This window comes from Tachyglossus aculeatus, chromosome 5 (genome assembly GCF_015852505.1).
Source record: "Tachyglossus aculeatus isolate mTacAcu1 chromosome 5, mTacAcu1.pri, whole genome shotgun sequence".
In the NCBI taxonomy this organism is placed as follows: Eukaryota; Metazoa; Chordata; class Mammalia; order Monotremata; family Tachyglossidae; genus Tachyglossus; species Tachyglossus aculeatus.
Genome location: NC_052070.1, coordinates 87,629,423 through 87,645,214, shown reverse-complemented (window position 1 = coordinate 87,645,214; position 15,792 = coordinate 87,629,423). Strand labels below are relative to the sequence as shown.

At 50.2% G+C, this 15,792-nt stretch overlaps 1 protein-coding gene across 1 annotated transcript in view; it reads left to right on the top strand.

The window, feature by feature from the left end:
- The window catches only part of PEBP4 (phosphatidylethanolamine binding protein 4), a 212,016-nt gene that overhangs the window by 188,244 nt on the left and 7,980 nt on the right, over positions 1-15,792 (top strand). Inside the window, exons 5-6 of the mRNA XM_038747343.1 lie at positions 4,309-4,354; positions 8,785-8,901. Of these exons, the coding sequence (XP_038603271.1) occupies positions 4,309-4,354; positions 8,785-8,901 (163 nt within the window). The remainder of the gene's footprint in view (positions 1-4,308; positions 4,355-8,784; positions 8,902-15,792) is intronic.

Sequence of the window (15,792 nt, the reverse complement as noted above, 5' to 3'; positions counted from 1 at the left end):
AAACAGCCACAAGGAGTGATAAAAACAGTATCGCTTGCATCCCCCTGGTCTTGGAAGAGCTCCAAGTTCATCACCTCCAGATCAGAGGAGGAGACCCAAGACATGCTCCGGCTACAGTGATAACTGAAAGGACTTCAGGGAGCAGTCAGACACACACCCTGGATACCCACCCTCACCCCTGTGCCTGCCGCCCACTCCCCAGGACCCAGGAGTCCATTGCAATTTCAGGAGTGGTTGCTTGAGAATCACTCATGCCCAAAAGAGACTCTGTCAAGCACTTTACATGTAGGAAGCACTTACTAATCTCCCGTTTCCCCATCACCCTGCTACTGAGTAATGTTTTGGTGGGGGTTGTCGGCTGGCCTACTGGTGCCTTTGAAACCCAGAGAGAAACCACCTGAGCAATGCTACAGAGTCCACTGGGGGAGTGTCTTAGTGGCCTACCTTGGAATAACAATTAAAGTATCTCTTAAGTGCTTACTATATGCCAGGCACTTTACTGAGCGCTGGGATGGATACAAGCAAATCAGGTTGGACACAGTCCCTGTCCCATTTGGGGTTCATTGCCTCAGTCCCCATTAGATGAGGTAACTGAGACCCAAAGAAATGCAATGACTTGCCCAAGGTCACGTGGCAGACAAGTGTCAGAGTCAGAATTAGAACCCATGACCTTCTGACTCCCAGCTGTTTTCATTTTACATAGGGAAACCCTGCTGGTTGGGGGTTGTTGGGGTAGGGTGGAGCGAAAGGGGAGGGACAGACAGACAGACACAATTTCTTGGACTCCCTACTGAAATTGGGAACTGGGATTCAGGCCTCGTTCTAAGTTTCCATTCTACATCTGAACCCCAAAGTTAAGAGACAGAAGCCAGGGGATGCCGAAAGCTAGTCCTGAGCTGTAGGCTTCTTGCTGGCCCTTCCCAACTGGGAAATCCACACCTGGGATCTGGGAAACTATGCTGCCTTGATCCAGACTCTGGCTTGACAGGGACATTCACTCTGGGTGAACCTTTGAGACCATGGAATGGACTTCCAAATCCTTCCCCTCGCTGCCCTAAAGCAACCAGCTTCCCTAGGAATGACCCGGCTCTAGCTGTGTGACCCCAGAGCCCCCGCACCTGACCTTGCTCCCTCTTCAGTGGCTATTTTTAGCCTCTCTTCCTACTCCCTGTTTCTATGTCCCCAAGAGGCTGACTCAATCGGGCCCTGGTTGAGAGGGTGGAGGGCCAGTAGGGGGAAGGGGGAGGGAAGGGAGGGGCCGGCCATGTGGCCTGACTCAAAGAAGAGCTGAAGGGGTTGGCTCTTAGCCTAGTCTGTCAGAGACTGGTGAGAGAAAGCTCCCCAAGAGTTGGGGTGGGGGTAGGGGGGGATCCGGGGAGAGATGCTTTTCTCCAAGATCAGTGGGAGCCAAATCAGACTTTCCACCCAACCCTGGGCTGGTCCCAAGGCCCTGTGGGTGGAACAAGCCTGGGTCATCTCTTCGGGTGGGGCTTGGAGTCCCTAGGGAATGGGAATGGAGCACGGATCCAGGTTGCTATTGTTTTGTTTAAACAAACCCCTGGATTTGCCATCTTGGAAAGAAGTGAGGGGGAGGCTGGGTGACTGGTCTTGGCTGCTCTTTGCACTGCCCCCAGTCCTCTTACTTTCCCCCAAGACAGCAGGAGGGGTTATTTTGGGAGAGGGTGGTGGCTCAGCTCCGGCACCTCCACTGCCTGCGGCTGCTGGCAAAAATCCCACAGGACCGGAGGCTGAGGGAGGGATGAGGCTGGGGAGGGACACAGGGGAGTCCTGGAGGACTTGGGTTTAGAACAGCAGGGAATGAAGGGTGGAGCTGGGAAGGCCCAAGATTGGGACAGGAAGGAGACTGTGGAGTGGAGGGGGAGTGAGGGGAAAGGCCCAGGGCAGGGGGCTGGGGAAGGGCTGAGGCCAGAGGGAAATTAGAGACTTTGGCAGAATCATGGGTCACATTTGCGCATGGTTACAGACAGTGTGGCTACTGCCAGCTTTACCCATCCTGAACGGTCATTTCCTAGTCCAGACTTGGAAGCCAGCAACACCTACTGTCCCAGATGAAGGGAGAAGACCAGGGATGACTGAGGGGAAAAGGAGAAAAGGGGCTCAGCAGAGGGTGAGTAAAGAGAAGAAGGCAAAGGCCCGGAGATGGCCCACTGGCTCCCACCTGAGCCTGAAGAACATGGAGTTGGGAGACCAGAGGAACAGGAATGAGGGTCTGCGTTATGAGAACACAGTGGGAATAGTAGCAGGGGCTGGGCAGAGAGACCCGGGATTGGGAAGGGAAGGAGAGAGGTGAACTTGAGAAGCTGCATAGTCTAGTGGATAGAGCACCGGCCTGGGAGTGAGAAGGACCTGCGTTCTAATTCCAACTCTGCCGCTTGTCTACAATGTGACCTTGGGCAAGTCATTTAGCTTCTCTAAGCATCTGTAAAATGGAATTACTACTCTGAGCCCCATGTGCGACTGTGTCCAACCTGATTATCTTGTAATCTTCTTCAGCACTCAGTAGACTTCCTGGCATATAGTAAGCGCTTAACAAATACCATAAAAAAAATAGTGAAAGGAAATCGGCCCTGTAAGAATAGGCTTAGTATCTGGGTAACTGATAAGAAGGAGAACCAGCAACATGGCCACCAGAGGAATCCTAGCTCCCAACAAGGATCCCTGGCCGCGGCCCCGGCCCTGGCTCCAGCCCCGGTCCCTCTGGAGAGCAAGACCAGAACCTCACCTCGGCTGCTCCTGTTCCTGCCACTGCTGCTGGTGGAGAAAGGGGAACAAAAATAAGAGATTTGGTGCAAAGTCATCCAGGGCACACAGTTAGGTGTTGGCTGAATCAATTTACAGGCTGCCATAATCACCGTAATTAACCCCCATAAAAACCTACCTCAAGGACTGGAGGGCTTTCTGGCACCACCTGGGGCTTCTGAGTTGCGGCACAAGGGCTGAGATTTCAAGCCCCTGGTTCCCGCAGAGGCTGCCATCGGCCCAGTGCCCCAGTGCCAGGCCCTTTCATCTGAGCATCTCCCAGTGCTGTACAAACAGTAATTAGCACTCCACCCCCGGGATCACATCATTATCCCACAGACGGTGTGTGTGTGTGTCTGTAGGGAGGGAGGGAAATGGGGGATGGAAAGGAGGGAAACTGAGCCACAAAAGGACTTGTCGGGGGTCACATGCTGAGTCAGTGGGGTACTGGGAAAAGTAAGCCCAGGGTTCAGTCCTCCCAGGCCTTGCTCCAACACCCTTCCTTTCCCTTTCATGCCCTCAGCTTAGCGGCGTCTGAGCAACAGCTGAGCGCACTCAGAGAGCCCCACTGTGGGATGCCCTAGGGACCTTCCACACAGTTCTCCCTCCTGCAGCCTGCACTCACCCAACACTAGCCCCCATGGGAGGTGACCAGGCATCCTGAATCAGCTGGGAAAATCATGAAAATTCAGGGTCTGGCCCATTTGAGATTCTTTAGCCCATAGTTATAGCCTGAAAAATCAAACTGGCCAGATGAGGTGGGTGAAAATCTCAGGTGTGGAGCAGGAGAGATGCCCGGTCACTCCTGATGCCCGGCCACTCATCTTATCTCTATCCTTATGCCCGGGGATGGGTCCAGGCAGGGCTCAGGAGTTATCTAGGAGCTTCTCAGAGTGATTGGGGACCCAGTGCTCCAGGGGGCACCCAATCACCCTGGCTGTGGCAGAATAAACCCTGCCCTGAGTCCAGGGGAGAGGCCCACCACCTAGCTTAGGAGTCATGGTCCAGTCCATGATGGGGGGGACCACTGTTGCACCTGGACAGTGGGAGGAAGGCAGCGAAGTTACCCCACCCCCTATTCCTCCACCTTCCCCCTCCTCAAAGGCCCCTCCTTCGGTGATCAGGATCTCCAGTGCCCAATTGTTGAATTCTGTTGATGGAGGATGGGGAGAAGGGACAGCACAGGACCCCTGGTCTGCTTGCAGACCTGACCTCAAGGAGCGGTGGAACCTGAACTATGCCAGACCTGGCTGTCGGCATCTCAACCCCCCCAGTTCTCCTTGGGAGGTGTTTCCAACCTCTTTAAATGTAAGCCCATCCAGGGTTTCAAATCCTGGGCTGACCAGGGGCACCGGGTACTTACTTATTTATTCTTAAAGCTCTGCCAGTTCGTCCCACCCTGTCCCTCCCCCAGCCCACCAGTGAACTCCAGAGTTGAGCCTTCTGACTGAAAACAGCCGCCGGAGCAAAAGCAGCTGCCACAGCAGAGGGTGAACGGAAGGAGTTTAGTCTGTTCCAGATGTAACTTGGGTCTCTCTGTTGTTTCAGGGCAGTGATCTGCAAGCCGGGAAGCCCAAGGGCCATGTGCTGGCAAGTAAGCAAAAACCCGTCTGATCCCTCTCCCCTCCAGCCAGTTGGGTAGGGGTTGGGGGCTGGGGGCCGGAGGGGAGTGAGGGAGTTACTCTAGACTAGACTCTAGACTCAGAATGGAGCAGTCTAACTAGTGCCCAGTTCTGGGTCAGATCGACTGACCTCTAGACCATAAGTTCATTGTGGGCAGGGAATGTGTCTATTGTTATATTTTACTCTTCCAAGCATGTAATACAGTGCTCTGCACACAGTAAATATGATTGAATGAATGGATGAATATATCCCACAACCACCCAATGAGCAAACAGAATGGTGATGATTTCATTCATTCAGTCGTATTTATTGAGCGCTTACTGTGTGAAGAGAACTGTACTCAGCACTTGTGGAAAGTACAATACAGCAATAAAGAGGGACAATCCCCCATCTTTCCCCAGGGGGTTGAGTTAGAGTTGGGTGGTTATGAGCTGGGAAAAGAAATGGAGCAAAGCCCTTTCAGGTGGAAAAGGATGTGTAGTTACCTAGCATCTTCGGACCATATCCTTGACTCTACTTCAAAACACAAACAGTTGCACCCTTACGCCAAATCACTCAATCCCCTTGTGAGCTGATTGAGTGCCTTGGCACCAATGGTAAGGAGTTTCTGCTGGTAAACTCACTGTGGGCAGGAAACACGTCTGCAAACTCTGGTGCATTGTATTCATTCAGTCATTCATATTTATTCAGCGCTTACTGTGTGCAGAGCACTGTACTAAGCACTGGAAAGTACAGTTCGGCAACACAGACAACCCGTACCCAATGGGCTCACAATTTAGAAGGGGGGAACTCTTTGTACTCACTGTACTCTTCCAAGTGCTTAGTACAGTGCACACTAAGTATTAATAAATACTCTTGATTTGTTGATTGATGTGGAGATGGATGGGCAACCACTGGAGTTTTTTAAGGATTGGGGAGATGTGCCAAAATGAGTTTTTAGAAAAATGACCTAGGCTGCAGAGTGAAATATGGACTAGAGTGAGGAGAGACTAGCGGCAGGGAGGTGGGCGAGGAGGCTGATGCAGTAGTCGAAGTGGAAAAGGATAAGCGCTTGGATCAGTGTGGTGGCAGTTTGGATGGAGAGGAAGGGGTGGATTCTAGAGATAATTTGAAGGTAGAACTCACAGGTTTTGGCGACAGACTGTACATGTGGATCTAATGAAAGAGATGAGTCAAGGAAAATGCCTGTTACAGGCTTAAGAGACAGGGAAAATGATGCTATTGTCTTCAGTGATGGGAAAGTTGAGGGTGAGAAGATGAGGAGTTCTGCTTAGGACATGCAACGTTAGAGGTGTCAGGATATCCAAGTAGAGATGTCCTGGAAGCAGGAGGAAATATGAGACTTCAGAGAAGGTGAGAGATTGGGGCCGGAGAGGTAGATCTGGGAGCAAATGAGTTCTCCAATGGAGTGGGTGTAGATGGAGAATAGAAGGGGATCCAGAACTGAGCCTTGAGGGGCTTCCACAATTAGGGAGTGGGAGGCAGAGGAGGAGTCAATGAAAGAGGGTGAAAAGAAGCAGCCTGCAAGATAGGAGGAAAACCAGGCAAGGACAGTGTCAGTGAAGCCAAAGTTAGATCGTGTTTCCAGGAGAAGGGGGTGGTCACTGAAGGCAGTGCTGAAGGCAGCTGAGAGGGTGAGAAGGATTTGGATGGAGTAGTGGTCATTGGCTTTTGCAAAAAAAGAGATCATTGGTGACTTTAAAAAGGAGGCAGTTTCCATGGAGTGAAGGGAGTGGAAACCAGATTTCAGGGTCAAGGAGAAAATTGATGTAGAGGAAGTAGAAGCAGCAAGTAAAAAAAAAAAAAAAAAACACCTTACTCAAGAAATTTGGAAAGGAATGTTAGGAGGGAGATGGGGAGATAACTGAAGGGTGCCAGGAGTCAAGGAAGGGTTATTTTATGATTAAGGATAGAAGGGCTTATTTGAAAGCAGTGGGGAAGGAGCCATTGGAGAGTGAACAGTTGAAGATGGCTGTTGGGAGGGAAGAAGGGAGGGACCAGTATTTTAGTAAAATGAGAAGGGATGGGGTTGGAAGCACAAGTGGAGAGGATAGATTTTAAGAGGAGTCAGGACATCTCCTCTTGAGATACTGCTGGGAAGGATGGGAGAGTTAAAGAGGGGTCAGGAGGAGGGTGGGGCTGAAGAGGTAGGGGGCGATTTTAGGGAGAGCATGTCTAGTGGTTTTAATTTTTTCAATTAAGTAGGTGGCAAGGTCATTAGCAGCAAAAGATGGGGAAGACAGGAGGACAGGGGGTTTAAGGAGGGAGTGGAAAGTCTAATACGTGCTCATGCTTGAGGGAATTGATTGCAGGGATAGCGGTGTCCAGGGTGCCACTCACACTCTCTCTTCCCTGCCAGTCATTCTCCCCAGGACAGAGAGGGCAATGATATAAACACTTATACACTCACAGGCTTACACCTACACACACAAACTTACCCAATTCGTTCGTTCAGTAGTATTTATTGAGCGTCCAATGTACCAAAGCACTGTATTACGCGCTGAGAAAAAAAAAAACGCATGGATGAAAATTAGAAGTGACCCCTGACCCCAAAGGGGCTCACAAACTTTCACAGAATTCCAGAACTATTTACTCTTGGAAACTCAGGAAGACGCATACAATCCACACACACAAACGCTCAATCAGACACACAATTAAACATGCACGCTCAAACCTGCAGACACAACCTACGAAAACTGCCACAGGGATGTTGCCAAAGGCTCACAAGCCCAAGAAACGTAAACACATACTTGCATACAGAAACACACACGCACACCAACACAAAAGCACCCAGGCACAAAAACTGCTCCAGGAAGAGCACACAATCACACAGCCTCACACAGACACAAAGGCTCCCCCAGAGTGCACATGGGACACACGCCCAACCTTGGGAGCACATTCAAGCACACTAATCCACAGCCAGCGCCCCCTCCTTCCACCCGCTCCCACACAAGAACACATTTGATTTGCATTCAAGAAACTCATGGAAAGATGTAAATGGTCAGGAATTCCCCCAGCTGCAGGCTGTCAGAGCCCGACCAGCCTCAGAGCCGGAAGTGCAGCGAGGAGGAACAGCTTCAAACTCCAACCAGACAACAAGCTTCTCTTTGATATCCATCTCTTGTTTAGTTAATACAAGTAAAGGAGGAGGTGGTTAAAGCATTAAAACCATCTCCATGTGGATGGGCTGTTCTCTGAGCCTTCCTCCCTTCCTCTTGGAATTTTTGTCATTCAGTTTCCTGGCTTTGAAAACAGGGTGACGCCCCAGGAGAGAGCATAGAGAGAAGCTGCTGCCTCAGTTTCTCCACTCAGAAGAGGCCCTTGAACCATAACCTCCCTGTGCCCCTTCCAGCACCCCAGTGTTGTGGGGAAACTCAGCTTTCTGACCGCCCTTTTCTGCTGGGAAAAAGAGGGGCCTGTTAGTGAATAAACACCGGCCAAGAGTCAGTTAGTTATGGTGGGTATTAAATGCTTTGCTAAGTGCCAAGCACTGTGCTATGCTCTGAGATAAACGCCTGATAATCAGATCAGACACAGTCCCTGTCCACAATGGATTCACAATCCAAGGCAGATAGCAAAGGGCGGAGGGTGCCAACCTGACCTAGAGGAGACAGGACCCCCAGCCCCCTCTCCCCAGAACATGAACGCATCAGGTGGGGAGCCAGATATTCTCTCTCAGAAAGGCTGTTTCCCCTCACAGCCACTACCACTGCTCTCCATAATGAACCTTTAAATTGAATCCACCCCCATAACCACTTCCAGATCTTCTGGTCCCATCCAAGAAATTGGCTCACTTGGGGATCGAATTCATAAGGAAATGCTTTAAAAAAAAAAAAAAAGCTGCTCCACACAGTTGGAGAGAAAGAAAATCTAACTTTTCCCAAGCAATAACGGTGCCACAGGACCCGGTAGAGAGAAACCAGCTTTCCCCCAGATTCTCACTAGGATTGGCTGTTGGAAAAAATTAAATGAGATAAAATAAAATTGATAAAATGTAAATTCCAAAATGAAACGGTTTCCCTTGCCCCTCGCCAGTCCCCAACAAAATGACATAGGATGAAATGAGCAGCTGATGACCTAATCAATCAGTGGTATTTAGTGAGTACTTACTGTGTGTGAGTGCACTGTATTAGTTACTTGGGACAGTATGATACAACAGGGTTAGCAGATACGTTCTCTGCCCATGACGAGCTTACAGTCCTCTGTCCGTCTCTGGACAGCTGGGGAAGATCAATGTGTGGGGGGAGGAGGGAGGGAGGGGAGAAGGCCTGCCCTCAAGGAAATCTTCCCAGGTCATTCTAAGGACCCCTGAAAGTCACTAGGGTCTTCTTCCACAGTGGGTGGGAAGGTGACTGGCTAGCTGACTGGAGATTCAGGCAGTTCCTCTCTGTGCCCCCCCAGAATATTACCCTCCCGGTCCACCCCACCACAGTGGCTACCACCGTTACCAGTTCCTCGTCTACGAGCAACCAGACCATGAGACCATCCTCCTGAGCTCCAACAAATCTGCATTCAGAGGTAAGGGAACCCCCCTACCCCCAGCCAAAGCTGTGCCCCAAGACTGGGAGAGATAGAGGGCTCAGGGCTGGGTCACTGGCCCAGGAAAACTTAGCAGAGCAATCAAGGCTGCCAGCCCTCACCCCAAATCCCAAGATGCCATGGTGAGAGACTATCATAGAGGGCAGAGGCACTGGAGGTGGAAAGTGTCCTTCCACCAAGGTCTGCATCAGATGGGGGTAGGGAGCATGTGGGGAGCAACTGAGGATAGAGCAAGAGCCTTCCCTCCCACTGCCCCATTGACATGTGGAGGCAGCAACCCCACAACAGCTTGGTGCCTGGTAATTGTGCCTGGTAATTAGATCTGATCTGGGCAGGAAGGGGCCCTGGAATGCCACCTTGCCGGTCCATCCTGGTGGATCTCTGATTGCTCTGTCCATTGATGTTGTCTCCTTGCACAGTCACTCCAGGGGTCAAGGAGAAGTTTTCCCAGCCAGGCTCCTCTCCCGAAGGGCCACGGTTCAAAGAGGAGGGATTCTCAACCAGGCACCCATCAAGGGCCAGTATCCTGTAACCACCCTAGTGTCCTCACCTGTCTCATCCCCTCTTTAGAGGTCGGCTCCTTTGAGATTTCTTGGGGCTTTCCTCCCTTGGGCACTTGGTGGGGAAAAATTCCCCAAGGTTATCCAGACTTCCCACTGACTTACTGAGCATTCCTGGAACAGTGGGGAGCTTTTCAAAGACCTGGGGCCAAATGCTGAGTAACCTCCCAAGCCTAAGGGACTGGGGGAGTTGACGGAGCAGGGCAGCAAAGGTGAACCTGGACCAGGGGAGACCCATAGGCTTTGAGGGAGGAGTGTCAGGGAGGAGACTAAAGAGGAAATGGCAGGAGACAAAGGGTAACTAGAGGATTCAAGTTGAAAGTTTCTTGGATGAGAGAGAGCAGAGTAGGCCCAGAGTTGAGCAAAGTGAAGTAGAGAATGGACTAGACCTCTCTCTGACGAATTGGACCCCTCCTTTATGAACTGCACCTATCCCTGAGGGACCAGACCTCTCCCTGACATAATGGACCTCTCCCTGACAGACCGGACCTCTCCCTGATCAACCAGACCTTTCCCTGACAGACCAGACTTCTCGTTTATGGACTAGACCCCTCCCTGATGGACCAGCTCCTCCCTGCTGGACAAGACCTCTCCCTGACAGACCAGACCTCTTCTGGATGGACTAAACCTCTCCCTTGTAGACCAGACTTCTTGCTTACAGACCAGACCTCTCCCTGAAGGACCAGTCCTCTCCCTGATAGACCAGACCCTTACTGACAGACCAGACCTCACCCTAATGGACCACACCTCTCCCTGACAGACCAGACCTCGCCCTGATAGACCACACCTCACCCTAATGGACCAGACCTCGCCCTGACAGGCCAGACCTCTCCCTAATCGAGCAGACCTCTCCCTGATGGGCCAGACCTCTCACTGACAGACCAGACCTCTCTCTGATAGACCAAACCTCTCCCGATGGACCAGACCTCTCACTGATGGACCAGGCCCCTCTTTGACAAACTAGAACTCCTCTTGATAGACCAGACCTCTCCCTGCCAGACGAGACCTCTCCTTGGAGGATCAGATCTCTTCCTAGTGGACCAGATCTCCCCATGATGGACTAGACCTCTCCCTGATAACCAGACATCTCACTGACAGACCAGACCTCACCCTGACAGACCAGATCTGTCCCTGATAGACCAGACCTTTTCCTAACAGACCAGACCTCTCCCTGATGGACCAGACCTCTCCGTGATAGGCCGGACTACTCACGTTTTGGTTTGCAAACCGAAATCACCAGTTAAGCAAACCGAAATCACCAGTTACCAGCACCTCAGAGGTGGCAGCTGAACCATTCCAATTGCACTTCCCATCCTGTTCTCCATTCCACCACTGCAACGGGAATCAGTCTCCCAAACACAGGCAGGATCACTGCAGTCAGATTTCAGGTAACTTTCAGTGGAGGGGGGCAGGGTCCCAAAAAGCAAGGAGGGTGAAGAAGGAAAGGGAAGTAGAGGGAGGGAGGGAAGGGGGAAATAGGGGAGTGAAGCAAAAGGAGATGAAAAATGGAGAGGGAGAAGGGAAACAGGATGGTGGGAAAAGGGGAAGAAGGGAAGACAGAAAAGGGTAAGTGGGAAAGGGAAAGAGAGGAGAAAGAAATTGGGGAGAGGAGAAAGAAGGAAAAGATGGAGGAGATTATCTCTTCCACTTCGCACCTCTCTCCTTCTCCCCTCTCCCCTTTCCTCTACTCCTCTCCCCAGCCTCTGCACCTGACCAGCAATTCCACCTTGGTCTGGAGCCCAAGTGCCCGCCCCTATTGCCATCACTGCTGTTGCTGCCCGCCATCACTGCTCTTGCTGCCCACCACCACTGTGGTCTGGCTAGGGTGGCTGCAGGGCTGGCAGCCAGCTGGGGGCTCCAGGCAACCACTGTTCCCCAGCCCCTCAACCATTTCAGCCCGGCCCTTCCTTCTGGGACTCGTGGGAGTGACCAGGGCAGCTGGATGAAATTCCCACCTGAGGCCTGGAAAGATTATATCGGCTGAAACGCGGTGGCCACGGCGGCTGCTCCTGACGCCATCACCATCGCTGCAGAAGGGAATCTCTCCCACCATCCCAGTTGACCACAGGAACCTAGTCCCACCGTAGGCCCACTGGGTCCCGAATCAGAACTCCAAATAGTAGGGCGATACCACACTAGGCAAGCTAAGCTGCCTAGTCACCTCGAGCCAGGAACTCAGGCAAGGGTAAGCAGAGTTCCAAGATCCCTTAGCCCTCACCCCAGGACAAATCCAAATGCTTTTGGATTTTTAGCGTGGCTTAGTGGAAAGAGCATGAGCCTGGGAGTTGGAGGTCTTGGGTTCTAATCCCGACTCCTCCACTTGTCTGCTATGTGACTTTGGGCAAGTCACTTAACTTCTCTGTGCCTCAGTTACCTCATTTGTAAAATGCGGATTAAGACTGTGAGCCCCACATGGAACAACCTGATAACCTTGTATTTACCCCAGTGCTTAGAACAGTGCTTGGGATACTGTAAGTGCTTAACAAATACCATCATCATCATTATTATTATTATTATTATTATTATTATTATTATTAATTCCTACTAATAAATAGGCCACTGGAGCATAATATAAGGTAGAGGTGGTCAAGCTTCTGAACTGAATAATAATAGCTGTGGTATTGTTAAGCCCTTACTATGAGCCAAACTCTAAACTAAGCACTGGGGTGGATACAAGATAATCAGTTTAATGGAGAGAGAGAACAGTTATTGAGTCCTCATTTTACAGATAAGAAAACTGAGGTCTTGAAAAGGCAAATGACTTGACGGAGGTCACACTGCAGGCAAGTGGCAGAAGTCAGGGTTAGAACCTAAGTCCTCTGACTCTCAGGCTCGTGCTCTTTCCACTAGGCCACACTGAAGAGTTACGGCCGAGACACGCAGCTCAAATAAAAAGCCCTTTATCCTGAATGGCAAGCAGACATTAGTAAATAAATCATGAAGTGTACATTACCCAGCTTTTCACCATGAGCCTCACAGCGAGTAAAGAGAAACCACGTGTGGCTCTGAAGCTGTAATTTGGCCACCTGCCCCTTTCCTGCCCTTCCAGTCAGCCCAGTCACATCTCCCTTCTGGGCCTCAGTTTCCCTCTCTGAGTAATGGGAAGGAAAACAATCCCTGCAATGGATGCTCAGAGGATTAAACAGAGAGGGGTGATGTCAAAGCAAAGTGAAGAGGGGATGAGCAGGAGGGTGGGTGACTGCTTACAGAGGGTTCCTCTCTCACCCAGTGATCTCAATTAACATCCACCCACTGGGAAGCAAACTCCAATTTTGTCACGGTCCCCATCTGCCAGGCACTTCCTAACCGAGCGCCAGAAGACAGCGAAGCCCAAAGCAGAATGTTTGAGCCTTTCAAACCCTGTGCTGGGTTTCATCCACCAATTAGAGAGTCATTCGTATCACCCCAGAATATCAGTGGAAGAGAGACGCTTCTCAATCCTTTCACTGTTGGACTTTTTTTTCAATGGTATTTGTTAATCACTCAATCACTTGTATTTATTGAGCACTTACTGTGTCCAAAGCACTGTGCTAAGAGCTTGGAATAGTACAGTATAACAGACACATTCCCTACCCACAATGAGCTTGCAGTCTAGTGGGGGAGGCAGACAGTAGTACGAATTAATCATAGATATGTATATAAGTGTCATGGGGCTGAGAGGGCTGGGGAGGTGAATAAAGGGAGCAGGTTAGGGCAATGCAGAAGGGCATGGGAGAAAAGGAAAAGGGCACCTGATCAGGGAAGGCCTCTAAGCATTTGTTAAGCACTTACTATGTGCCAGGCACTGTACTAAGGGCTGGGGTAGATACAAGCTAATTAGGATGAACACAGTCCATGTCCCACGTGGGGTTCACAGTCTCAATCCCCATTTTACAGATAAAGGAACTAAGGTACAGAGAAGTGAAGTGACTTGCTCTAGGTCCCACAGTAGACAAGTGGTGAAGTGGGATTAGAACTCAGGTCCTTCTGACTCTCAGGCCCACACTCTTTCCCCTAGGCCGTAGTGCTTCTTTTAACTCTGATCACTCCAGCTCTGCCCCTCCCTCTTGCCCCATCACTAGCATACATCTCTGTACGTCAGGCCAAAGTATTAATGTTGTGTTTTTATGTTGGATTCCAGACCACTGTCATTCTTGCCTACTTATATATTTGTGTATTTGGAGGTGTGCATCCATCTCCTTCAACCAGATACAAGGTCACTGTTTTCCTTTTTAACTCCCCCATGTTGGTTGCTAAAAAAATATTGTTGACTAATAGAAAAAAAAAACTCACTATACCAAGTGCATCCAAAGCACTAGGAAACACAATCTATCTAGGAAACACAATCTGTCTATCTAGCTCCCTACCTACCTACCTACCTACCTATCTCTCTGAATCAAAGTTAGGGTTGAGAGAACTATTTTAGAGAGTAAGGATGCCAGCCAAAAACCTAGTTAAATCTGGAGTTCTGCTCAAGGACTATTGTAATTGTGGGGGTTCAGGGAAGAAGTTATAGGGCCACTGGGGAGCCTCAAAGAGGTCATCCACAGCCCTTTATAGTCCTGCAGTTTTCAGACCCTACCTTCCCAGGGCCTAAAGTTCATGTCAGAAAATCAGTCTTGTTTCTCCACTGCCATTATATATATTGAATATATTCATTCAATCGTATTTATTGAGCACTTACTGTGTGCAGAGCACTGTACTAAGCATTTATAAGTGCTAAATGCTTAGAGAAGCAGCGTGGTTCAGTGGAAAAAGCATGGGCTTTGGAGTCAGAGGTCATGGGTTCAAACCCCGGCTCTGCCAATTGTCAGCTTTGTGACTTTGGGCAAGACACTTAACTTCTCTGTGCCTCAGTTCCCTCATATATAAAATGGGGATTAAAACTGTGAGCCCCCCGTGGGACAACCTGATCAACTTGTAACCTCCCTGGCATTTAGAACAGTGCTTTGCACATAGTAAGTGCTTCATAAATGCCATTATTATTATTTTTACTATAAATACATATATATATGCCCTTTATATGGGAAGAAGCATCTCAGGGGAATCCTCAGTGGCTTTTGCTGCAAGCAGATCCTCTTTTCTCCTCGACCTGGTGATGAGGAGAATGGTAGTTCTGGTGGTCAACTTCAGATGGGAGTGGAGGGGCTCCTTGTCAGTGAAGCCGAAGGAAGATTTCCGGGAGGCTGTCTACAAAGCTGACTTTGACCCTCTCCCTGATCCCCAACAGCACTACCCCTACACCATCCCAGACCTGTGGATTTTAGCCCTGCACTAAAAGCCCCATCTGAAATGATCTGAAACTCAAGATCGCTGGAGAGGCGGGAGTCCGGATTCCTGTTCCTGGGGAAGCAGACCTACCATTTCCAATCCTGTTCATATGGATTTGGTGCAGAGCCTCCCGTCCATCCAGGGATGTGCTCAGGCAGAGAAATGCCAGGTGCTGAGAACCTCAGGGACAAGTTAGGAGCCACTGTCACAGTTATTATAATAATAATAATGTTGGCATTTGTTAAGTGCTTGCTATGTGCGAAGCACTGTTCTAAGCACTGGGGGGATACAAAGTGATCAGGTTGTCCCATGTGGGGCTCACAGTCTTAATCCCCATTTTACAGATGAGGTAACTGAGGCTCAGAGAAGTTGAGTGACTTGCCCAAGGTCACACAGCACAAATGTGGCAGAGCCAGGATTCAAACCCATGACCTCTGACTCCAAAGCCCGTGCTCTTTCCATAGAGCCACGCTGCTTCTCTATTCCCCACTCCTCTTGCTTTTAAACACCCCCTCTATCAAGCTAGTTTCCCGCAGGCTAACGATAGAATCTTTTGAATAGGTGGCATAGGTATGGAACCCTAAACACTTGCAACAATGTCGGGGGGAGGGGAGACTGGCGGAACATATGCAAGAGAAAAGAGGGGGAGAGGAGAAAGAGAAGAAGAACACTAGCAGATTCAGACCAGCTAGAAGAGCTGTGAATGGGGCAGAGGATCTGAGACCCCCTAGGGGTCTCAGGACTCTGACATCCAGGCTTCCCTTCCCCCTGAGCTCACAGAATATCTTCTCCAAGACAAAGTCTAGGCCCAGCCTCCTCACGGGATGTGGCTCAGTGGAAAGAGCACGGGCTTTGGAGTCAGAGGGCATGGGTTCAAATCCCGGCTCTGCCAACTGTCAGCTGTGTGACTTTGGGAAAGTCACTTAACTTCTCTGTTCCTCAGTTACCTCATCTGTAAAATGGAGATTGACTGTGAGCCCCCCATGGGACAACCTGATCACCTTGCAACCTCCCCAGCTCTTAGAACAGTGCTTTTCACATAGTAAGCGCTTAAAGCAAA